The sequence below is a fragment of the Periplaneta americana genome, chromosome 7, assembly GCF_040183065.1.
Source record: "Periplaneta americana isolate PAMFEO1 chromosome 7, P.americana_PAMFEO1_priV1, whole genome shotgun sequence".
In the NCBI taxonomy this organism is placed as follows: Eukaryota; Metazoa; Arthropoda; class Insecta; order Blattodea; family Blattidae; genus Periplaneta; species Periplaneta americana.
The window spans coordinates 174506832-174532641 of NC_091123.1; the positions used below are offsets into that span (position 1 = coordinate 174506832).

The 25810-nt window shown below is 37.7% G+C and overlaps 1 protein-coding gene across 1 annotated transcript in view; it reads left to right on the top strand.

Annotated features, from left to right (window-relative positions):
* Positions 1-25810, top strand: part of Su(z)12 (Polycomb protein Su(z)12) — a 62159-nt gene that overhangs the window by 20738 nt on the left and 15611 nt on the right. Inside the window, exons 6-10 of the mRNA XM_069831942.1 lie at positions 6291-6505; positions 6589-6745; positions 9390-9706; positions 18840-19093; positions 20698-20883. Coding sequence (XP_069688043.1) covers positions 6291-6505; positions 6589-6745; positions 9390-9706; positions 18840-19093; positions 20698-20883 — 1129 coding nt within the window. The remainder of the gene's footprint in view (positions 1-6290; positions 6506-6588; positions 6746-9389; positions 9707-18839; positions 19094-20697; positions 20884-25810) is intronic.

Consider the following 25810-nt stretch of genomic DNA (forward strand, 5'->3'; position numbering starts at 1 on the left):
CTCCCTCAAATCCATTTTAATATTATCTTCCCATCTACGTCTCTGCCTCCCCAAAGGTCTTTTTCCCTCTGGCCTCCCAACTAACACTCTATATGCATTTCTGGATTCGCCCATACGTGCTACATGCCCTGCCCATCTCAAACGTCTGGATTTAATGTTCCTAATTATGTCAGGTGAAGAATACAATGCGTGCAGTTCTGTGTTGTGTAACATTCTCCATTCTCCTGTAACTTCCTCCTTCTTAGCCCCAAATATTTTCCTAAGCACCTTATTCTCAAACATCCTTAACCTATGTTCCTCTCTCAAAGTGAGAGTCCAAGTTTCACAACCATGGAGAACAACCGGTAATATAACTGTTTTATAAATTCTAATTTTCAGATTTTTTGACAGCAGACTGGATGATAAAAGCTTCTCAACCGAATAATAACAGGCATTTCCCATATTTATTCTGTGTTTAATTTCCTCCTGAGTATCATTTATATTTGTTACTGTTGCTCCCAGATATTTGAATTTTTCCACCTCTTCAAAAGATAAATTTCCAGTTTTTATATTTCCATTTCATACAATATTCTCGTCACGAGACATAATCATATACTTTGTCTTTTCGGGATTTACTTCCAAACCTTTCTCTTTACTTGCTTCAAGTAAAATTCCCTTGTTTTCCCTAATAGTTTGTGGATTTTCTCCTAACATATTCACGTCATCCACATAGACAAGCAGCTGATGTAACCCATTCAATTCCAAACCCTCTCTGTTATCCTGGACTTTCCTAATGGCATAGTCTAGAGCAAAATTAAAAAGTAAAGGTGATAGTGCATCTCCTTGCTTTAGCCCACAGTGAATTGGAAATGCATCTGACAGAAACTGATGTATACAGACTCTGCTGTACGTTTCATTGTGAGACACATTTTAATTAATCGAACTAGTTTCTTGGGAATATCAATTCAATAAGAATATCATATAAAACTTCTCTCTTAACTGAGTCATATGCCTTTTTTGAAATCTATGAATAACTAATGCTTTAATTCTGTCTGCATCATCAAATATGGAATCTCAGAATTGTGCCTGGTCATTCTTCCATTTAACTTGAAAGATGCTTTGTCAGTTCACAGAATGGTTTTGTAAAAATTGACATCGCCTTTATGTCATATTATGTACCATTCTCAGAATTTTGAATGCCTATCAGAATCATCTTCAATTAGGCCTTGAAGTAAGGTAGGCCTGTATGGTTTTAACTTCAATTTTTTCTGCATCTTTTGTAGGCTTGTTTTAGGTATGTCATGCTCATGGGATGCTTTTCGTGTTGATTTTGTAGGTGACTGTACAAAACATTGTACTAGAACATCAAGATTTTCTTGTGTAGTAACAGATATGAACAAGGAAGATCCACTACCGATCCAGTATGTTCAAAGCTTTAATTCAACTTGTGAATACTTTGTCGAGATGGAGGTACAGTGTTTGGAAAACATTCCACAAATAACTCAGCAATTCGCTCTTTCATAGATAACTTTCTATTCATTATGCACTTTTTCACTAATCAAACCCTACAAATGCTTTTTAATAGCTAACACTCACTAACAACAACATAACCTAACATAGTTACTGCTCTAGTCAAGTAGCTACTAAGCTAATCAAGGGACTGCTCGCATCAACTGACTTATGGCCCATTCTGTATGCAGTACATACACATACACACTCACACACACACACACACACACACACACACACACACACACACACACACACGCAATCCTTGGAACTTTCTCCAGCATATCGTGTACTCATTAAACTAGACAAATTTCATGGTCCGTTTGTTGGCCTGCATATTCAGTGCGTAGAATCTCCATAAAGACATTTTGAAGAACCAGGGTGTGATGGTAGGTTGCGAATAGGCTTATTTCTGATAGAACATTTACCTGGTTTTTCTTTGTGTGTTCTATTCATAATGGAACAAATGTCAGTATCTATTACAGGGTGGGTTAAATAAAAGATACCCACCAGGAGAATGGTTACATATCTACACAGTTGGGTCTACTATCGATAACAACTCAGGATCAGGAATTACGTGTGCATTATTCTCATTTTATCAACCAGCAGGACATCATACAACAAATTTTGATGCGGAAATAATGGCTATTCATATCTCACTCCAACACCTACTGTACAGAATAGATAAATTTCAAAATGCTGTCATTCTCTCTGATTCTAAAGCGGCATTATATGCAATAAATTCATATAAAATGATGTCAATCCAAATTAAAGAATGTCACAAAATGATCCAACAACTTCAAAAACTACAGAAAAAAATTCAATTGCAATGGATACCTGCACATTGCGGAATTGCTGGAAATGAAACTGCTGATTTTTTTGCCAAAAAAGGATCCAATTTAATTCAGAATTCAAGTACAAGCCTACCTTTTACATCCATCGAAAGACTAATTAAAAATAAATATAAAATCAAGCAAAATCAAGCACTATGTACCAAAGCCAAAGATAAAAAATGGAGCATTTTAATAAAAAAACCAGAAATTATTCCAGAAATCCCAAGTAAATCTGCAGTAGCAAAATTCAGACTGATTACGGAACACGATTATTTGGCCAAACACTTGAATAAAATAGGAATTTACACAAATCCAAATTGCCCTCTATGCAACAAAGGAGAAGAAATGACTGAAGATCATCTCATAACCTGTGAAGTTCTACCTGATGGATCCACCACAGAGAAATATTGGAGAGCAAGAACGCTAATGGCTTCGTTGCCAAAGCCCAGCATTAGATAACAACAACAACAAATAAAAGTCGCTTTCCCCAAACACTTTCTTACATTTAATTATATTAAATTTACATTTGACTACACATTCCTTTACAGATTTTGTTCAAAATGGAGGTCCTGTTTCTCGATACACAATTCACAATGTTTAAACACTGATTTACAGATGGCAGAACATAACTGACGATGTTCATCGATTTTCACGAATGACTGTTCGATTATCTGTTGCAACCGATGCAGATCCTGCGATTTCTGAGCAAACACATCATTTTTCAGGATACCCCACAGCGAAAAATCAACATGTTTGCATGATCTGGGTGGCCATTTTGTTGTGCCATGACAGCCAATCCATTTATGGAATTTCTGGTTCAAGAAGTCCCTCACTCCTACGCCAAAATGAGGTGGTGCTCCATCCTGTTGCCATATCAACTGCATATCGGCAAAACGAGGGCTGTTTTCAAGACATGACATCAGAGAAACAGTTGACACGTGAACATGGTTGCCAACCCATCACTTATTACACCAGCTATTTGTTTGTTCAAGTTATGACATCTGTATATGTGTACAAGTATGAAACCTAAGAACGAATATTGGGGAAAGCGACTTTTGACCCACCTTGTATGTGTTTTTGGAAGCACTCATAGTTGAGGTTCCTAGGTTGCTTTTGTGCCTTAACATGTTGTTGTTGTTGTTTTCTAATGCCAGGCATTTGACAATAAAGTCATTTGACCTCTTGCACTCCAATATTTTTCAAAGATATTGTCATGGTTAGCCACTGACGCACAGATTTTGAGATGTTAAATGGCAAGTTGTAGCCGATTTAAGTGAACACCATATTTTAACGTTTTGGTGGCTACTTCATTCACACACAACCCCCAGAATGTCTGGAGGACCACACCTGCTGTTGGTCGACGGGTCCATTGGACCTAGCTGGGAGATCTTGTTGATCACCAGCTTTCCCTCCTTAAGCCACTGGAGGACGATTTTAGTGCCATAGCAGGTCAGCACTAGGAACAGAAAAGTAGAAAGAGGAGGAAGGAAAGTGAAATGAACCCCTAGGCCTCGAATGCTCTAATGCCGTCGGGGTCAAAGAAAGTAAGAGTTCAGTCAGAGGACTGGATAGGAAAGGGTAAAGAGAGAATTAGGTATTGAATAGAGGAAAATTATACCAAATTCAGTCATTAACTCATCAAGCTGACCAGTGCTAATTGATGAGTAGCCCCTCCCTTTAGTTCAGCTTGTAAAGTTATGCTTACTAACAGCTGCACCACGGGAAGGTAGAGATGGGACATTGGGTATTTGTCCAGGTTGGTTCCTTAAAGCCTTCAATGGGAAAGATTAATGGCTCTCCCCCCTGTATCTGACAGATACCGTTTTGCAACCTTGTGCCTCAACATAAAAATCTACCATGTAGGTTATTCTACCTGTGATGGAGAGATGGGCATTGCACAGTGAATTTTGTACAACTAAGTGAGACTATAATCAGAACCCTGGTAATTTTCGGTTGGCAAATTTCTCTTCACATTAGCAGCCAAGAAATTTGCAGTCCTGGTCTCCTGTTATCTCCAGTTATTTTAACGATTTACTTTCCGGAGACATCTTAAAATCCTGTTGTTCCACTTATTGTCTTTCATGAATAAAAGAAGCTTTATAGTCTGTTCATTAATTTTGTACCATCATTCAATAGAGAAATAAAGTTATTCACTGTCTGTCTGTGTCTTACCTTCTTATCAAAGTTTTGACCTGTATATGTAATTTTTTTTAATATAGTGAATTTCTTTATTCATTGAATTTTTTCTCTCCGTATTGTTCAGTCCAAGATACAGCTACTGTTGCAAAACTGCAAGATATGAGGCTTGTATTACACTATCAAATTTCCTTGACAAAGATCTTTCATAAAATGTAAGACAGTTTTCTTTTTTATAAATTTTTTTTTTATATAAAAGATCTTTTATAAAATGAAAGTGCATCTTGTTATCTTTTATAAAAGATCTGTGTAGCTTGAAACCAATATGGTGGAATGTAAATATTGTTGGACTGTTACTACGACCAAAATGCTGATAAATGAGAATATGAAGCAAAATGAAATGTTATAAAACATGAACTACAAAAATAGAAATAAAAGACGAGAAGTGTACATAAATATAACAAAGACTATAACTGCTGTACAGGAGTGATGCACAAGTCTGGACAAACTGGGAATTATCTTCTTACATTCTCAAATAATTTATATAACTTTTTAAGTCCTCGCATTGTACTTCTTTTTTGTAGTGTGTTTTGATGGATACTTTCTGTCACGTTTGCAATCCATGGTTTAACCCACATACGTTTCCTTTTCTCTTTCTTTTTCAGCAATATAGGCTACTTATTGTAATATTTTAAACTAATTGTAGCTAAACATGCATAGTACTGTTCATCATTCATTTTTGCACATCTGTGATCAAAAAGTGATTTTATTTTATTTTATTTAACCATAAATATGATTATTTCTTCTTGATTTTATGTTATCTTTGATAATATATTTTATTATATTCTTTGTCAAAGAACTTTGATAGTGTAATACCAGCCTAATGTATTCTCCATGTTTTGCAATGTATCTATTACTTTATGACATTATGGTTAGCCTTTTCTCCTGTAATATTATATTTTATATTCCATTTTGAATCTTGCGTACACTACTTTTAACAGCTGTAAGCCACACAGACTTACATAAATAACACAAGTAAGTCCGCTAGTTAATCAATTACTTATTTTTATATATTATTATGATGTACCGAAGTACATATGATATTTCCGTGCAGATATTCTGCATCATCATGTGATGAAAGATGAGTGGAACGGAGAAAAATTCTTTCCTGGACCGGGATTTGAACCCAGGTTTTCAGCTCTATGTGCTGACGCTCTATCCACTAAGCCACACAGGATTCCCATCCTGATGTCGGATCGAATCCTGTCAGTTTAAGTTCCACCTCTTGAGTTCCCTCTAGTGGTCTACCCTCATGCACTGCGTCATAGACATATGACAGTGGCACAATGTCCACACATGTGCAGAGGTGCACTCGTTAAGTGTGACTAAGAGGCTGGGATCCGACGGAATAAGCGCCGTCTTAAATCACTAAGTGATTATTTTTCGCATATCATATATTATTATATTTCTGTGCAGATATTCTGCGTCATCATATGATGAAAGATGGGAATCCAGTGTGGCTTAGTAGATAGAGCGTCAGCATGTAGAGCTGAAAACCCGAGTTCAAATCCCAGTGCCAGAGAGAATTTTTCTCCGTTCCACTCTTCTTTCATTATATTTTATGCTTATTCATAATTTGCTAATTTTTCCAAGAAATATGCAGACTAATGTTCAGAATCTTTACTTTCATAGAAAACATACTTTGATATAAATGCTACAGATATGCTTTTTTTTTTTTTTTTTTGTTCTTTCCATTTAAAATTGCGTATGTGTGAATTAAAGAATATTTTTCACAGTTCTTTTATTGAGTTTAAATTGTCTCCTTTATTTTAGAACCAGCACAAAAGAGGAGGAAGTCGTCAGGTCCATTGAAAAATTCATTAGAAGAGACAAAATTGTTTGGTTCTGAATTAATTGTTTATGACAAGCACAATCGTTGCCTTCTCACTGATGGAGACTATGAATTGGTATTGCAAGAAGTACAAGCTAATGTGAAAGGTTCACCCAAGAAATTGTCTTCATGGGAAACGATTGGTGAAATAAAAGAGGTACAAGCTAGTAGATTTCATAATTGGTTTACAACTTACTTTATGCCACTTCGTAACATTAATATTGCAATGACATTTTATAGGAATGTGGTCCATTTGAAGTATTTAGTAAAGGCCCAACTCTCAAGTTCCGTCTGAACTGGACTACAGAGCCCAGCACTGGGCTAGTTGACAGACCTAAGCCTCTCCGCCCTCAAGATCATTCATTGGATTCAAGTAGTAATAAGGAGAACAGACCTGGTAAGTGGACATAATTCAATTAAGAGCTATATCAGTGCCAACTTTTTCAAATTTGTGTATGGTTTCATAGGTACGAGAGTTATAATGCAAGTAAAAGTTTTTTACCAGTCATTCTAGGATTCGGACATTAATTTAAAGTAGCATAACATCAGTGTGAATGGAAAATGTCAAGAATTAATGAAATATAATTATGTTACCCTATTATAACATTTTAACCTATTATTTATTATTTTTTTTTTTTAATTTTGTGTTTGCGTATTTGTCAGATATAAAGGAAATAATATCCATTATAGTATCCAAACAAAAGATTTTTCTCAGAATTCGTTGTCTACCTCTGCCATTATTATTTTCTATATATATATATATATATAAAAAAAAAAAAAAAAAAAAAAAACTCAATTTATATTTCACCTACTTGTAGCAGATGTAAACAGCATTACATACGTCATGTACAATATAGCATGTATAAGAATATCTAGGACACTCCTTTTCGAGAACTGTATCAATCAATCTTCTTAATGTATCCAGCTGTTAGCTGACAACATAAAGTCCATTATAGTCCACTGTAGTCTATTCAGTTGTTGTTTTTCACGAGAAATGAGGGGTATTTTGATAGGTGTTCATTATAGATGCCTGTTGCTAGTAGCCAGAGTTGGGGTGTAGTCAATATATACTGCAGGGCTGTGTCTTCTGCAACCGGTATTGATGATTTTAATTTACTTCTTTTGTGGCTTATGGATGGACAGTATAGAAGATTGTGTTCCAGAGCTTCATCATGATTATTACACCACAGACAAGTAGGATTATCAGAAATGTGAAATCGGTGTAGGTACAATTGAGTGACAATGTGACCTGTTCTGGCTCTTGTTAAAAATGTTTGAACATGCCTGGGCAAGTTTTTGTACATTTTCAGGTCATTTGGTTTCTTTTGTACAGATTGTAAAATTTTTCCTTTGTCAGAAGAGAGCCAATTGTTGATCCATAGGTTTGTAAAATGAGACTTTACTGAAGCAAAAGCACTGGATAGATATATCACTTGAAGAGGTCTTGGTTGGAAATATGTTGCCTGTTTTGCAATATTATCGACTTTCTCGTTTCCAGGTATACCACAATGACTAGGTATCCATTGAAATATTATTTATTTTTGGAGTTTTTTTAGTTTACATAAGCTTAGTTGTTTCTGAATTTGAATAATTCTATGTCCGTTTAGGTTTGGTACATATTTAATTACCTAAATATAGCCCCCTTGAAGTCGGTAAGTATACAAATAGATTTTTCAGAAATTTGAGTAACACATGAAGAGCAGCATCAATAGCTAGAAATTCAGCGTCAAGACTGTAGGAGGATGAACATGGTATGAAATAACTTTCTTGATATTTTGGAATATAGTACCCTGCTTCTGGTGTCCCATTATTAGGATTTAGAGTTCCATCTGTATAAATTTGAAAGTGATCCTTATGTGTGCTGCAGAGTAGTTCCATGGGATGTAACTTAAGAATGTATGGACGATCATTTTTAGAATGATTTCCTAGAATTTGTAAGCTATGTTCTGGAATCACCCATTTCCATGGAGGAATTTCGTTCACAACTGAAGTTTTAGCAACGAGTGTGTCTGTAATATAGATTGGTATTTCTTCTTCGTACAAAAAAGACGGTTTCTTAGTGTACAAATCAAATGTCATACTTCCATATTTTATTGATTTTATCCATACAGTTAGACACAATGTCTTTTAATATATTATTATAGATAATACGAGGATCATTTCATAAATAATGCACAGGTTGGCAGAACTATGAAGTGGATGACGCAACAACAATGAAAATTACGTCAAATACAGTTGAAGAATTGAGGAAGAAGCATGTATGTTTATTTCGTCCATTCTTTACATGGCAAACCCCCCCCCCCCCCCCTCCCAGAAATCCACACTTCACAGTGCTTTGAGTGAAGTGGGAAACTGTACTACTGTCCACTGCAAGCTCACCACAAATTCCACTTCGCTGTGGATTTCTGTGAGGTTTTGCCACATAAAGATTCGATCTTTGATTTTTAATCGTCACAGTACCCAAGACACGTGTAGATTCCATTTCTAGCTCTCATTGCCTAAAAACAGAGTACGCTATGGACGAAACGAACATATGTGCTTCTTCCTCAATACTTGAACTGCAACTGCCGTAATTTTCATTGGTGTTGCGCCATCCACTTCACAGGCCAACCTGTGCATTATTAATGAAATGACCCTCGTATATTGTTGCAAATAACTTATTGAGAATATTATTATAATACATTTAAAAATTCAGTATCGTGCTTGGAAGTTTCCAGAGTAAATTTAAAGTAACGTGAGTAAGTGTACCGAAATATTAATAATCCTCAATCCTGTTTTTGGCACTTGAAGCTGAACAGGAATGAAGCCCCTTCTCTGGGGATGGTCGGACTGTTACATATCCTTGGAGGAATGATGGAGCAATGGTGGGATTTGGAAGGATATCGAAATGTTGAAAAAGATAATTTTAAATGCTTTTTGCTGCCACCATTATCACCACCACGCCAGCATTCATTATCACTAAAATCAATTTTTACTTATATTGGATGTATGATAGGAAGTATATTTGCTAAAATATTTGATCATATTTACTTCTTGAACAGAGAGATGCAATAACAATAACAGTAACATCAGTAATGGCAACACCAGTAGTGGAAGCAATAACAATGGCAGTATCACCAATGGTACTACTACTTCGGGCACATCTACTGCTAGTGCCAGCAGTGGTCGGGTGTGTCAGGTGGAGGAAGCACAGAGACTGCAGATCGTGTATCAATTCCTGTACAACAACAACAGCCGCCAACAAACAGAGGCATGCGAAGACCTCCATTGCCCCTGGTGCTCATTGGATTGCGTGTCTCTGTATGCCCTCCTGAAGCATCTGAAGCTCTGTCACTCCAGGTTTACCTTCACATATGTGGTAAGATGAGTTTTTGCTTTTACACCTTTGCATGATGCCATGTGATTCAAATTTCTGTCATTTGTTCAAATGTCTATAGTATTTTCGCTGTAAGAAAAATCCTAATGTAAACAATAGCACGTGACTGAAGCGAGGCTTCATTGGCTGTTTGGCGCCATAGATTCTCAGTACGTGTTCCCGCCCACTGTTGTACATTCTGTTTCATGTTAAAGATTTCCCGTTATTCGTCAAGTAGGCCTAATCTCACTACTATGCATTCGTTTCCTTAGGAAACATTTACTTTATAATTACTGCAATTAAATTATTTTTAAGTCTTATGTTTTCACAATGGGCAGTTGAGGATACAGAAGCCATACTTCAGTACCACATGCTTATGTGATCAACTACGAGCTCAAGTGATGCCAGGTTGTTACAAGAACAGACTACCTCAGTATTACTGTTGGTATTCATCTACGTTCACAGTACATAACAAAATATAAAAGTAGCTTTTCTTTTACATATGAGTGAAGTTAAATGTTTCATCGTATTTAAGAATTAGAATTCATATATATTATTATAATGTACCGAAGTACATATGATATTTCCATGCAGATATTCTGCGTCATCATACGATGAAAGCGTAATGGAACGGAGAAAAATTCTCTCCGGTGCCGGGATTTGAACCTGGGTTTTCAGCTCTACGTGGTGACGGTTTATCCACTAAGCCACACCGGATTCCATCCCAGCGTTGGAAGAATCGTCTCAGTTTTAAGTTTTAACTCTTGGGTTCCCTCTAGTGGCCACCCTCTGCACTACGTCATAGATATCTATGAACCTAGGACCGAAGTCCACACATGTGCTGAGGTGCACTTGTAATGAGTGACTAGTTGGCCGGGATCCGATGGAATAAGTGCCGTCTTAAATGACGAAGTGATTTACGCATATCATATATATTATTATAATGTACCGAAGTACATATGATATTTCCATGCAGATATTCTGCGTCATCATACGATGAAAGAGTAATGGAACGGAGAAAAATTCGCTCCGGCGCCGGAATTTGAACCCGGGTTTTCAGCTCTACGTGCTGACGCTTTATCCACTAAGCCACACCGGATTCCACCCTGGCGTCAGAAGATTTAAGACGGCGCTTATTCTGTCAGATCCCGGCCAACTAGTCACTCATTATGAGTGCACCTCAGCACATGTGTGGACTTCGGTCCTAGGTTCATAGACGTAGTGCAGAGGGCGGCCACTAGAGGGAACCCAAGAGTTGGAACTTAAAACTGAGATGGTTCTTCCGGGGTGGAATCTGGTGTGGCTTAGTGGATAAAGCGTCAGCATGTAGAGCTGAAAACCCGGGTTCAAATCCCGGCGCCGGAGATCAATTTTTTATTCTCAAATAATACAAGATTGTGGTTTCCAAATACGAACTATATTTTCCTGCGTCATGTGAGTGTTTCGACTGGGAGCCAATCACGGGTATGACAGCCACGTGCTTATGTTTACATTAGGATTTTTCTTACAGCGAAAACAGTATAGCTAGAGTGACGAATAGGGCTGATTTGATCTCTTTTGACTATAGGTTACGTTTTCAGAATAACACATGCTGTTATAAAATTGAGTGCTATAACCAAGGATATTTTTAATCGATCGAGTATGGAAATGAGGAAATGGTACATGAAGGTTGATCAAATTTTGCTGTTTAAAATAGACATGGTCCTGAGAAGTAACGCTGTAGACAAAATGTTCCAAAAGCATCTGTTTTGAAGAATCAATTGGAACTCGGGCTTTTAAAATAAAAGTGCTTATAAGCTGGAAAAAGTTCTTTCTCTGGAACTGTTCCTCCTGTTCCAGTTCACCTGAAATACCAGGTTTGGAACAACAGTTCTCAAATAGCAGTTTGACAAATGATCTGTGAGCTACAACTTTGATACTAGTATGTCATCTCTGAAGAATTTCTAGGAGACTGTATGAGGTAACATGCTGTTGGAAGTGAATGAAATGAACTGTATGTACGATTTGTAAGGGTGGTTTCACAGCATTACAAGTTCTGTTTGAAAAGAAGTGCTTGTACTGTATATAATTTTTAACGTAAATTGTTGAACTTAAGACTGAATTGAATAATTTCGAATAATTTCAAGGGACAGATTGTTCCGGGGCCGGGCCTGGAACTCCACCCGACACCGTCTCAACTTTTCCCTTTATATCCACACAACTCGCGTGGGCTGATGAAACGCCAGAGACCCACATCGAGTGCACACAATCTCTGTGTGACTTGGAATTGTGGTTTTCTGTTAACGTACACAGTGACATATATATTATGCAAATCTAGTCTTTCAGGTAAAGCTCCCTGTAAAGCAGATTTGAATAATTTCAAGGGAAAAATTGTTCCGGGGCCGGGTATCGATCCTGGGACCTCTGGTTGAACGTTTGCTTAAGACTGAATTATCCATCAGAGGAATACTGAAACAAAAATGGCTAAGATTATGCAGCAGTACTAAGTCTCAAACACAATCTATAATTTTCTAAGAACAGTACTATATCTGATCATTTTGCTAATACAGTATGATGTTGTGTATGGAATTACAATGAAAATCGTGCAATTTCTTTGCTACTTGTGGATTTCAAGAGTTGTTAGTCTGGCAACACTGCCTAGAGACCGCCAGAACATACTGCTGAGTAAGAAAGAACGCAACTGTCTCATCTTGGAACCACATGGAGCAATTTTTCAATCAGTGTTTGGCCCTGCAAATTTCTTTTCTGACTCTTCTGAACAAGCATCTTTTCGAATTTGGATTTTTCAGTTATCTGTTCTTTTCTAAACTGCTCTACCTATGAACTGTTCGGCAAATTTTCTTTCCATGTGTTTGATAGACTTCAGATGTTTCCTGAAGTGAATTTCTATGAATATGCTTAGATTCAGAGAATTTTGAAATCAAATTGTAGCTAGCAGCTAGAATATTGGCATGAGAATATTTTTCACAGGACGAAGTTCTGGAATAATTTGAAGTTGAATACATAACTTTAATGTACTGTATTTTCGTCATCACCTTGATTGACTTACAGGCCATTCGTTATCCCCTGAAACCAATTGCATATGTGCTCTGTAGCTTTCTTTTTTTCTTCCTTGTACGGAATAGGGACCCGAAGGCTTGCACTGCAGCTTGAGCCTTATTGTGCTTACCACTCCTATTCTGTGAATGATTGGGTAGCTGAATGGCCGCCTTCTTGTACAAGTACAGTACGCCACACCATGAAATTAATCCGGACTATTGTATGGCTAATGATGAATGTGAATTTAATATCTGCCCAGAACAGGGTTGTAACCCTCATTTCCCATAAGTTGACTTTGTCGTGAATAATGGTTAATGATGCACTATGTTAATGCATGTACAGTAGAACCCCGATTATCCGTCACCCTATTAACCGATCGGCGGATTATCCGACTGTCTTTCTCTTGCTCTTTTTTTTTTTTTTTTTTTTTTTGCTACAGAAACATATGAAGTAGATTCTATTGTACGTTATATTAGTATAAGTTTTTTTCTAGAGAGTGTTATTAGCCTACAAGCATTTACAGTTACACAGTTTGGTGTACTGTTCGAGTTGCCGTACTGTACAACTTTTATATAAAATGTATTCCATAAGTGTAAAAAGAAACGTGTTGTGCTAAATATCGAACAAAATGCAAATAATTAAGTGGTTTGGGGAAAGAGAAACTGGGTCATCTCACATCACAATATGAAACTGATGTTACAACTGTGAGCAATTGAATAAAAATCAAAGATAAAGTGTATACAGTATGTAAATCTACAACATGAGACCTCTACTATTTGTATCTTTCTGCTGATAGCCATTACAAGGAGTTTTCTTACCCCTTAAAAATACGTCGTTGACAACCGAAGTTAAATTAATGAACTTCTGACTCACTACTAAGCGTGTTAAACACAATACCACGGAGAAAATGACGAAAATTCAATTGTTATTCACTTAATTTACGAAAATATTTTATGGTACAGATTATCCGATTTTTTGATTAACCGTTCCGTCAACCCCCTTCATTACCACGGATAATAGAGGTTCTGCTGCTTGTATTGAAATCAGCACACATGTTTGATTGTCAACCTTGTTCTAAAAAGTTAAAAGTATGTACAGTACAATGTGTCTTTCTCCATTTTTTTTTAAGAATTTCGTATTTGCTGGTTACAACCTTGTTCTAGGCGGCTATTCAATTAATGATGGCAAAATGAGTCCGATGTCCAACGCCGAAAGTTACCCAGCAATTCTGCTTCAATTGGTTGAGGGAAAACCCTGGAAAAAACCTCAACCAGGTAACGAGTCCCAACCAGGATTTGAGTCTGGACCCGCTCGTTTCGTCAGGTCAATAAAATATATAAACAATAATGAATTTATTCTTTAATAACGCTCATAATAGCTTTTATGCTCGACCATGCCGAAATGTAGTAATTATAAACCTGGTAGTAGCCCTTTAATGCACCTCATTAAAGTACACCTATTCATTATAATTCAGTTGTTTAGCCAATGAAAAATCACCTTTGTACTGATTGTACCATTATAAAACCGCAAGTATCGATTATTCTCGGATATGCAATCGAAAGACAATTAGCGAAAAGTCACGGAGGCTGGAAATCCAATACTGTCGCAGAAGGTTATGTTCTGTTACTATAATAATTACCGTTAATTGTAAATAATATTCAAATAAATTCAATTTGTCATCTCGTTTTTCAATTCTAAGTCAATTTCCAGGTTATATCAAGCTTAATCTTCATGTTATTCTCTACATTATATCAAGGTCAATGACATTCGTGTTTCGGAAAAAATCAATACTTTCGCGTCTGCGCACATCTCACAATTCAGGTCAGTTCACTCCCCACTTACATAACCATAACATGAATACTTCTGAATAATTTCAAGTTAGAAATATGGTCGAGCATAAAAAGTCGTATGAAACTTGCCTATAATGGTAATTAAGATGATCGTATGAAAATTATGAAACTCGCTTGCGCTCGTTTCGTAAACAAACATACTCGCGTCTTAATTACTACCATTATAGGCTTGTTGCATAATGTACTATTATGCATCCATAGACAATTGGACACATGTTTATATAAAAATTTTATTCAGAATTATTAATACCGTAACATTAAAAAATGTTTACTATTCCTCTTGAAACACTATTTCTTGTACGCCAGTCGCAGGTGAATAGACTTGTAGGTAAAGGATATGAACAAAACCCTTTCAGTAGTTTAAGAGGAATTGCTGTATGTAGATAACCTGCCAGAATTTTTTTTCTTCAATATTGGGGGTGTGCAAAACATTTATTTCTATTAAAATCACAAAATCAATTTTTTACAGCATTACATTTCTTTATTTGTATTTGTCATGGAAAGCAAAACCTTGACTACCGGTATGGTAAACAATCTTGGTTCAAGATAAAACTTCCTTAATTGAAGCAAGTAGAATAGTAATTTCATATAGTTTTTTTTTTTTTTTCAAGTGCTTTTACCTTCGGGCATATGTTACTAAGTAAAATATTTCTAATTTGTATTTGCAAATGTGTAGCATCATTCTTACAACAGCTGCCATGTGAAACATCTGGATTTATAGAGTGACTTCACGTTTTCTGTTTGAACAGATTCACTACAGACAATGGTAAAAGATAATTATAAACAAAAGTTTATGTTTAGTGACATCCATCATTCTGTTAACTGATCTATATCACATGGCTGCAGTTTTCTCTTTTGAAATAAGAGGATATGTTTGTGATGTTTTTTTAAAATGGGGAAATTGTGATGTTTATTATAATAGTTCCAGAAGTTATAAGGTACACCTTGTGCCTTTGAGATTAAATCGTTACAATTAAGTACGAAAGAACTTCGTTTGGATTGGAATGTCACTAATCATACTGAAAATAGTAAAATGTTGTTCAAATGAAAGATGAAATAAAAGGGTACAAAGAGATTGGATTTACTATTCGTATATGATACCAGTTTCTGAACTAGTATGTCTTATAATTTTGAATATGTAATAAGTTTATCCCATTGACTTATACATTGGTTAAAACATTTTTTTATTTCTGTTCTGTTTTTATTGTGCTCGATAGAATAACCTGTTACAGTTATCAGAAAGAAATCTTTACAGGCCAGGAAGATTGATGAAGTTGGATTGAAACTTTGTCAACTGTTAATATCACTGAGCTTTTTGTAAATATTGGTGCTCACCAAGCATTACCTGTAAAATTAAGGTGCAAGTATTTTAGATGTAATTTCAAGTAGTAAAACATTCGTATGAGTGCCAGTTAATATTACTAAGAAGGAAGGGGAAAGCTTGAAATAGCCACCGGCATAGCTTAGAAACAACAAACTGGACGCATTGATCTAAGACTGTGCTTGGACATATGCTTGAATGCTGCTTGCACTGATTATGTGTCCCCTTCCCCCCTCAATTTTTCCTCAAATGTAAAGCAAATCTCAGATAAATCTCATCTCGAGATCACAAATCCCACTGATTCTAGTTAATCTCGCAGTTGATATAGCACTGTTAAAAAGTGATTATAAATAATTGAGAGATCAATTGAAAGTAAAAAAAACTGAAAGAAGTCTCATGTTTGTCTCAACAAACTGTATTAAAATATAATTTTTGTCAGCATTACAGTATAGGAATAATATACAAGTTTTAAATTTTTGGAAAGTAGATCAGTGGGGAGAGGAAGAACAGATTAGATCGTTATGTTTATGAGGTGTGGTTGGAAAGTTTTAAGATTGACAAGCAAACGTTCTGATGGGGGCAGATAAAAAAGTTAAATTTTTTTCTTCCACTATGTTAATAATGTCAAAAGAAGTGCTTATACAAATTTTGGTCACTCGGCCGCAATTACGAGGGCTGTAAAAAAATAAGTTTGCCAGGGGCCGCTAACAGAAAAAAAAACACAGTTTCAGTGGACATATTTATTGGAATGAACACAACAATTGTTGAGCTATTTTTCAACATATTTTCCATTGGAATTGAGACATTTCTCATATCATGGGATCGACAGAGAGAGGTGCAGACGCAGTCAAACGCTGGTTCCAATCTGAGGTGGCTGACTTCTACGACACAAAATTTGATCCTATGGTATGACAAATGTCTCAATTCCAGTGGGGGATATATTGACAAATAGCGCAACAATTGCTATAGCTGTTTCAATAAATATTTCTATGCAATTGTGCTTTTTTCTATAAACGGCCCCAGGGAAAATTACTTTCTGGACGGCCTCGTAATTGTGGTCGAGTGGCCAAAATTTGTATAAGCACTTCTTTTGACATTATTAACACGGTGGAAGAAAAAAAAAATTAACTTTTTTATCTGCCCCCATCAGAACGTTTGCTTGTGAGCTTGTAATTTCAAAATGGCAATACTTACAGGCTATTGTGATGGATCTCCTTATGACTGAACACACCGACTCCAATGTTGTTTCCACTTTTGGAAACATTCCTGGAAATTTTCTTCCTTAAGGATGTTAAGAACCCTCTCCGTATTTGCCTGGATGTGTTCAATTGAGTCAAATTGGTTTCTTATCAGCGAAAATTTCAATTTAGGAAACTGGTGGAAGTTGGCAGAGACTATGTCAGGGGAATAGGGGGTTGCGGAAACACAGGAATTTGGAATTTGGCCAAAAATTCCCTGATGAGCCAGTGCCTTGTGGTGCAGGACCCAGTCCTTGTCTAGCCAGAGTGCAGGCCTTTTCTTCCGCACATTTTCGCGCAAATGCTCAAGGACACTTCTATAGTATTCCTGCTTGACTGTCAGCCCACTAGAGGCATATTCGTGATGCACGATACCTGTAGAATTTGAAAAAAAAAAAAACAGCAGCCTTGTCTTCATATTCAACCAACTTTGGCGCGCTTTTTTCCGTCGCTGCAAACCTGGACTCTTCTACTGTGATGATTGTGTCTGTTTCTGAGTCATACACATAAATCCAGGATTCGTTGCCTGTAATTACCCTGTTTAACAAATCGGGTCATTTTTGGCTCAGTTAATGAGTTCTTGAAACACTTGGGGTGCTATTCATAGACATTTCGCAGCATGCGCTACGAGCGTACTAAGCTAGCCCCGGCTATCCACTGGTTACTAGTACAGAATTCAAATCATATCCTATCGCTAACACTGGTTTATGAATACGAAAAACGCTGATAATCCACCGAAAGCCCGCGCTAAAAATGTCTATGAATACGGCTCTTCAAGTCTGTTTTGTTTCTGCTCGTCTGACAACAATTTCGGAATAAATTTCCTGGACACTTGATGCATGTTCAGATCTTCAATTAAAATTGATTGAACCACGTAGAAACTTAAATTCAATTCATCAGCCATTTCTGTACCTGTAAGTCGACGGTCAGATGTTTTGGATTTGAAGTGAAAGTTCGGCCGGATCAGGAGTCATCTTCGGCTGATTTGTGGCCATCTTTGAATCTGTTGAACCAGATAACCTTTGACTGGCTCAGACATTTATCCCTGAAAGCTGTTTTTAAGAGTTCATAAGTCTCTGAAGCTGATTTCCCAGTTTAGAACAAAATTTAACACAAACTCGTTCCGTTTTTTCATCCATTTGCAAAATCAATAAATCCGCTGAGAACCAAAAACACGTCTTTACTCACCAGGTTACCACTCTGTACTGAACTAAGATATCGCGGTGATCTTTTGAGGATGTTTCAGGACAAAACAAGCTTTCTTGTTCACATCCGCGGGCAAACCTACCCCCTTCTATTGAGCAATTGCGGATCCTGTCTTAAAACTTTTCAATTACACCTCTGATTTAGAGTCCAGTCAACCAACAGTGTAAATGGGGTTGTTATTATTACATTTCACAGCTAGGAGAGATTGAAATAAATCACAAATTCAAATACTGGTATTGTGTTATTGTTTGGAAGTAGATAGTAATTCTGTACAACATTTAAACAAATACATTGAATTAGTCGCAGTTGTACAAACTCTAATTTTTGTGTGCACAGCCAGTATTGTTTTCCACCTGCAGCATATTTTGATTATATTTTACAAGTGAAATTTAATCGGCATTGGTTGTTTGAACTGTATATTTAAAATTAATATGCCTGTGGGATAGATGCTTTTTATTTCATTTTGATTTTCACACTTTCAGCCAATACCACAAGGTGCTCGAATAGATGTGGCTATAAATGAGTGTTATGACGGCTCTTACACTGGAAGCCCTCACGATCTAATTTCGCAACCACCGGGATTTGCTTTCTCACGGAATGGCCCTGTAAGACGAACATCTGTATCAAACATCCTCGTTTGCCGACCCAAACGACCTAAACCAAGCCTTTCAGAGTTTCTTGAGCTGGATGAGAATGAATTTGATGGTCAGCGGCCATACATAACGGGTCATAACAGGTAATTATGCCTTCTTTATTATTAATTGTTTTTTTGTACACTAGCATTATTATTATTATTTTTAATTTTGCTTAGAATTGTTCATAAGATGACAGTTTACATTATTAACTAGTTTCTATTTATAAAGAATTTCTAAAAGGAAATAAATATTTTATTAATGAATAAGGCAATTTTACATCTGAACATAAAAATTAGACTTAAAAATGAATACTATAGCCGCGTCGCTGTTTTTTCCGGCGTGATTCCTCCTCTTTGCTCACGTCTAAGGAAGCGAAGGCTCTATAAAGTCTAGGTAGGTAGTTAGTATCGTTCGACATTTTTGTTCTTTCGTTGCCGACCTAGCAGACGAATCTATTTGCCGCACCGTTAAACATTATCATGTCGTAGCTCTTATGATAATAAATCAAATGCACTGTAATTGAGCAAATAATTGAGCGGCAAATAACGTCCTCGTGTGCTTTCTGCAAACGCCAACGAAAGAGCCAAAATGGCGGGCTATTATATTAAATATTTATCGAGCCTTAGGAAATGCATAACGTTATCAGGAGTGAATCACAAGACGCACACGTTTAAATGTAGCCGACCTGCAACGTGATTGGCTGCGGGAAATAATAGCGACGAGACTATAGTATCTACAGTTAGGAAACTGTATGCAGCAACAGCAGTTCTATTACAAAATGGTATTATGAGATTCATTGTCCATTTTATACAGTTACTTGTGTAATACTAGATAATATTATTTACTTAATTTCAATTACTTTTCATTGTACTTTTATTTAATATTTCTCCACAAATCAAATTGTACCTTAATTTAAAGTTAACCTTTGCTTGTCCACATCTGTGAAGTAACGGTTAACGTGTCTGGCCGAGAAACCAGGTGGCCCGGGTTCGAATCCCAGTTGGGGCAAGTTACCTGGTTGAGGTTTCTTCTGGGGTTTTCCCTCACCCCAATATTAGTAAATGAGGACCGTTTTTGCAAAAGTGCTAACTGAAAAAAGTAAATTTTACAGGAGAGACAAAACACTACCGGTATAGTAAGCAAGTTTTGCTGTATGTTTCACTTATAGCAGAAAGCAAGTTTTGAAAAAACGATCACACTTTGACACACTACAATGAAGAGAAATAACCCAATTTTACTAAGACGCTTTGAACATCATGTAGAGGCCTGCCTTATGTTAACGAATCCATCAAAATCTCAATTTTTCAAATTTTGCAGTTAGCAAGTTTTGCAAAAACGGTCCTCAAATGCTGGGTAACTATCGGTGCTGGACCCCGGACTTATTTCACTGGCAGTATCACCTTTATCTCATTCAGGCACTAAATAACCTGAGATGTTGGTACAGCATCTTAAAATAATCTACTAAAAAAAACCTTTACTTTGTATTCTGGATCCTAATGGTCAGCCATAGATGTCGGGAAGGTGTCCCAAATTTTGGAATTAGTAGTAGCAAACACAATGATAAAAATGCTTAAAATATTTATATTTGCGAGGATATTATTTTATGAAGCTACTAGATTTGAGTACAAAAAAGAAACTTGAGTTGCACTGTTGCAGCACTCATATTCATTTGATTATTACAATACTTACTTTCTTCTGTTTAAAGGTTATATCATCATACAACAACATGTCTGCCCATTTATCCGAAGGAGATGGATGTTGATTCAGAAGGTGAACATGATCCGAAATGGCTGCAGACAAAAACAATGATGATGATTGATGACTTTACTGATGTCAATGAGGGCGAGAAAGAGCTAATGAAGATGTGGAATTTGCATGTTATGAAACATGGGTAAGGTTCAATTTGTTTTTGGGCTTCTCTATGGATCATTCATTGGTCTAACCATATCCTGGCTCCCATCTATTCTCTTGCACCTTGGCATACATCATCAACTCGTAATCTCAATTACATTTTTGCTAGTCTTACTTACAAATAGCTTTTAGAGAACACGGAGATTCATTGGCGCCCTCACATAAGACCGCCATTTGTTCCTGTTCTGAGCAAGATTAATACAGATCCTAACCATCATATCCCATCTCTCTCAAATTCATTTTAATATTATCCTCCCATTTACGTCTCGGCCTCTCCAAAGGTCTTTTTCCCTCCGGCCTCCCAACTAACACACTATATCAGCAGTCATCAGCACAGTGCACCCAGTGCACACAGCGTCTTTTACCTGTGAATAAGAGAGGCACTAGTGTGCATCCTGGCGGCTAGCAGGTATGCAGTCTCCCTCGCCCTTCTGCATGACAGAGCATATTTTGTTACACTCCTTACTCTTTACCCATTTCAGCAAGTGCTGACGACCACTGCTTTATATCCATTTCTGGATTCACCCATACGTGCTACATGCCCTGCCCATCTCAGACATCTGGATTTAATGTTCCTACGTAATTATGTCAGGTGAAGAATGCAATCCATGCAGTTCTGTGTTGTGTAACTTTCTCCATTCTCCTGTAACTTCATTCCTCTTAGCCTCAAATATTTTCCTAAGCACCTTATTCTCAAACACCTTTAGCCTTTGTTCCTCTCTCAAAGTGACAGTCAAAGTTTCACAACCATACAGAACAACTGGTAATATAACTGTTTTATAAATTCTAACTTTCAGTTTTTTTGAGAGCAGACTGGATGTTAAAAGCTTCTCAACCGAATAATAACAGACATTTCCCATATTTGTTTTATGTTTAATTTCTTCCTGAGTGTCATTTATATTTGTTGCTGTTGCTCCAAGATATTTGAAAATTTTCACCTCTTCAAAGGATAAATTTCCAACTTTTATATTTCCATTTAATAATAATAATAATAATAATAATAATAATAATAGTTGTTGTTATTATTATTATTATTATTATTATTATTATTATTATTATTATTATTATTATTCAATAGATCCTGACAGTTTAAGTTGCACATTTTTAGATTGGTATCTTTTAACTTTAATAATTATCATATCTTGTAACTTTGACCGTTTTTTCAATCTTTAACTATATGTTATGTAAATTATACCTAACACATATGCAATATTTTCGTGTCTTTTATGTACTTAAATTGTTAACTTACCTTATGTTGTAATTATAAGACCTGAAGATCCCTAAAGTATAGCGAAAATGTTTGTCAAAACCAGATTAATGTATATTTTAAAATAGATAATCCGTAGACGGAAATATGATTACTTTAAGCTTATTAACTGCCTATCAAAACCATAATGTCTATAAAATTAAATAGTTATTGAACATGAGAAAGACCAGATATAACCCATATAATACAAGAAGACTGACATTGAAGGCAGATGTGATGTCTTACAGAAAGGAAAGGAATATAGGGAATGTGCAGATCATTCTTCTGGAACTGTAAATGAAACTACACGTTAATCACAGTTCTGCATAAATTATATATAGAGGACTAATCATAAGTCCGTGAAACGTTTAAAAAATTCAAAACTACTAAACTACATAATGAATAAGAAATTACTTTACACTATAATGAAAAGAAACTTTCCAAGTTTTGTTACATACCTCACAGATGCTCAATGTATGGCATACATTCATTTGGTAATCCATCTCCCCCCATACATGCTCCAGCATGTCACTATTGACCAGAGCCACGGCAGCTGTAATCCGGTGGCGAAGTTCCCGGAGATCAGCGGTGAGCGGAGGCATATAGACAATATCCTTCACAAACCCCCACAAAAAAAAAATCACACGGAATTAAATCTGGTGATCGTGGTGGCCACTTCATTAACGCGTAATCTTCTCGTCCTGTGCGTCCGATCCATCTCTGTGGCAAATTTTGATTAAGATACTCTTGCACGTTGTTGTGATAGTGACAGGGAGATCCATCTTCCTGAGAGATGTAATCATTGCTGTCTTCATTCCACTGAGGCATCAGCCAGTTTTGTAACATGTCCAAGTAAATAATCCCAGTGACAGTGGGATCTACAAAGAGAAATGGCCCATACAACTTCTCTTTCGAAATCACACAGAAGACATTCACCTTAGGTGAGTCTCACTCTAGATCATATTGTGAATTTTATTAGTTACAACAATGTAATTTATTCGTCACAACAATAATTCCTTTCTACAATTCACCTCAAACGCTCTCGTCAACAATTGGATCTTCACTCAACACAGTATTCGTTATAGCACTCCACCGACGACAATGACAATTTATTTGGACTAGTACGAACAACAATTAACTGTTAATCTTAACTAATATTTACAAAGCACTATTTACAAATCAGAACTATCAGTTCTCAGTTCACAGTTCTTCTATCTCAGTCACTCGAGTTCACAGTATCTCGAACCACAGACCTTCAGAGACAGTTCACTGTACTCGAACTCGGGTCCCTCCAACTGCGGTCCACTGCACTCGAACTCAGGTCCCTCCAACTGCGGTCCACTGCACTCGAACTCAGGCCTTCGGATGCTGACGCAGATGCGGACGCACACTCGAGTCGAACTCCGGCTGGCTTGCTTGCTCTGGCTTTCTCACTGACTGAATAACTGAAAACTCTGAAACTCTAGTTCGCTGGCGCCTGCTCTTTTATAGCAAAATCATAGTTGCGAGAACCTTCTATAGGTGTGTAGAGAATTATCTCGATATCTCTACATCGGCAGACGTCTGGAATAGTCGAGAAGGTCGTTCCACATTCACTGCGTTAAATAGCAGCTGCGCGCGCAGACTCGTCGCGTGACGTAATACACCCTCTCTCTTCTCTCCACCGCGCGACGTCACTCAATGTTCCGTGGAGCCTGTGCGATCTGCTTTCATGCGGGACGCTGGTCGTGAGTTCGATTCTCACGTCGCTGTCACATTGCCCCCTCCTTAGGGCTGCTCGTCCCGGGCAGTCCCTTGGTAGGCTGCTAATCGGTCCAGATGCACCACCATCATCTTCCCTCGAGGTTGTCGCTGGATGCGGTACACCACGTCGTTGATCCGGGTCACCACGCGGTATGGTCCATCCCAGGCACGCTGCAGCTTTGGTGATTTCCCTTTGGTCCTGGTAGGTCGATACAGCCACACCAGGTCGCCCTCCTGGAATCCTGCAGAGTTGGCTAATCTGTCGTAGCACACCTTCATCCTGTCGCTGGCCATCTTGAGGTGCTCTCTGGCCAGTTGGTGAATTCCATTCAACTTCTCGGTGAGTTCTGCCACATAGTCAGTCGCTGGCTGGTCGGCGCTGGGTGGCGTGCCAAACAGCAGATCACAGGGCAGGCGCAGCTCTCTCCCGAAGACCATGTTGGCCGGTGTCATCCCTGTTGTATCGTGGACCGAAGCTCTGTAGGCCAAGAGGAACAGTGGGACTCTGGCATCCCAGTCTCGTTGATGGTTGGACACCACCTTCCGCAGATGCTCTTCCAAGGTTTTGATGTAGCGTTCCACCATACCATCGGACTGTGGGTGGAGGGGAGTGGTCCTGGTTTTATGCACCCCCAGACGCTCGAGCAATTCTTGTTTAGGTTGTCAAGATCGGCTTTGAGTTCGTCTTTCACGATGGCGACAATTCCATCTACGTGGGCCGAAACGCTTTCAATTTGCGAAGTGACGTCATCTTTCACTCCGCTTATGTCGCCTTTCACTCCGCTTATGTCGCCTTTCACTTCACTTATGTCACTTTTCATCTCCGTTTTCACTTCACTTATATCGTTCTTCAGTTCTGCGATGGCTTGCAGGATCAGCTGTAGGTTCTCCATTATCGATAATATCCCGGTTCTGACACCAATGTGAATTTTATTAGTTACAACAATGTAATTTATTCGTCACAACAATAATTCCTTTCTACAATTCACCTCAAACGCTCTCGTCAACAATTGGATCTTCACTCAACACAGTATTCGTTATAGCACTCCACCGACGACAATGACAATTTACTTGGACTAGTACGAACAACAATTAACTGTTAATCTTAACTAATATTTACAAAGCACTATTTACAAATCAGAACTATCAGTTCTCAGTTCACAGTTCTTCTATCTCAGTCACTCGAGTTCACAGTATCTCGAACCACAGACCTTCAGATACAGTTCACTGTACTCGAACTCGGGTCCCTCCAACTGCGGTCCACTGCACTCGAACTCAGACCTTCGGATGCTGACGCAGATGCGGACGCACACTCGAGTCGAACTCCGGCTGGCTTGCTTGCTCTGGCTTTCTCACTGACTGAATAACTGAAAACTCTGAAACTCTAGTTCGCTGGCGCCTGCTCTTTTATAGCAAAATCATAGTTGCGAGAACCTTCTATAGGTGTGTAGAGAATTATCTCGATATCTCTACATCGGCAGACGTCTGGAATAGTCGAGAAGGTCGTTCCACATTCACTGCGTTAAATAGCAGCTGCGCGCGCAGACTCGTCGCGTGACGTAATACACCCTCTCTCTTCTCTCCACCGCGCGACGTCACTCAATGTTCCGTGGAGCCTGTGCGATCTGCTTTCATGTGGGACGCTGGTCGTGAGTTCGATTCTCACGTCGCTGTCACAATATATACCCAGATTGCTCGGCATTATAGGCTTCGACGGTAACTTTTGTCAGGTTCACTACGCTGTCATCTAGTTGTTACATAAGGAGTCACGTTATAACTTCCATTTGAATTGCATTAGCGACTGTACTGCCATCTCATGTTCGTTATGGCGGACATGTGGCGATCCTGGCGGTTGTTTTCGTCAAAGTGCTACCGATTTATAGGGATGAGTAATCTGTTGTATATGTGATCAGGAGTC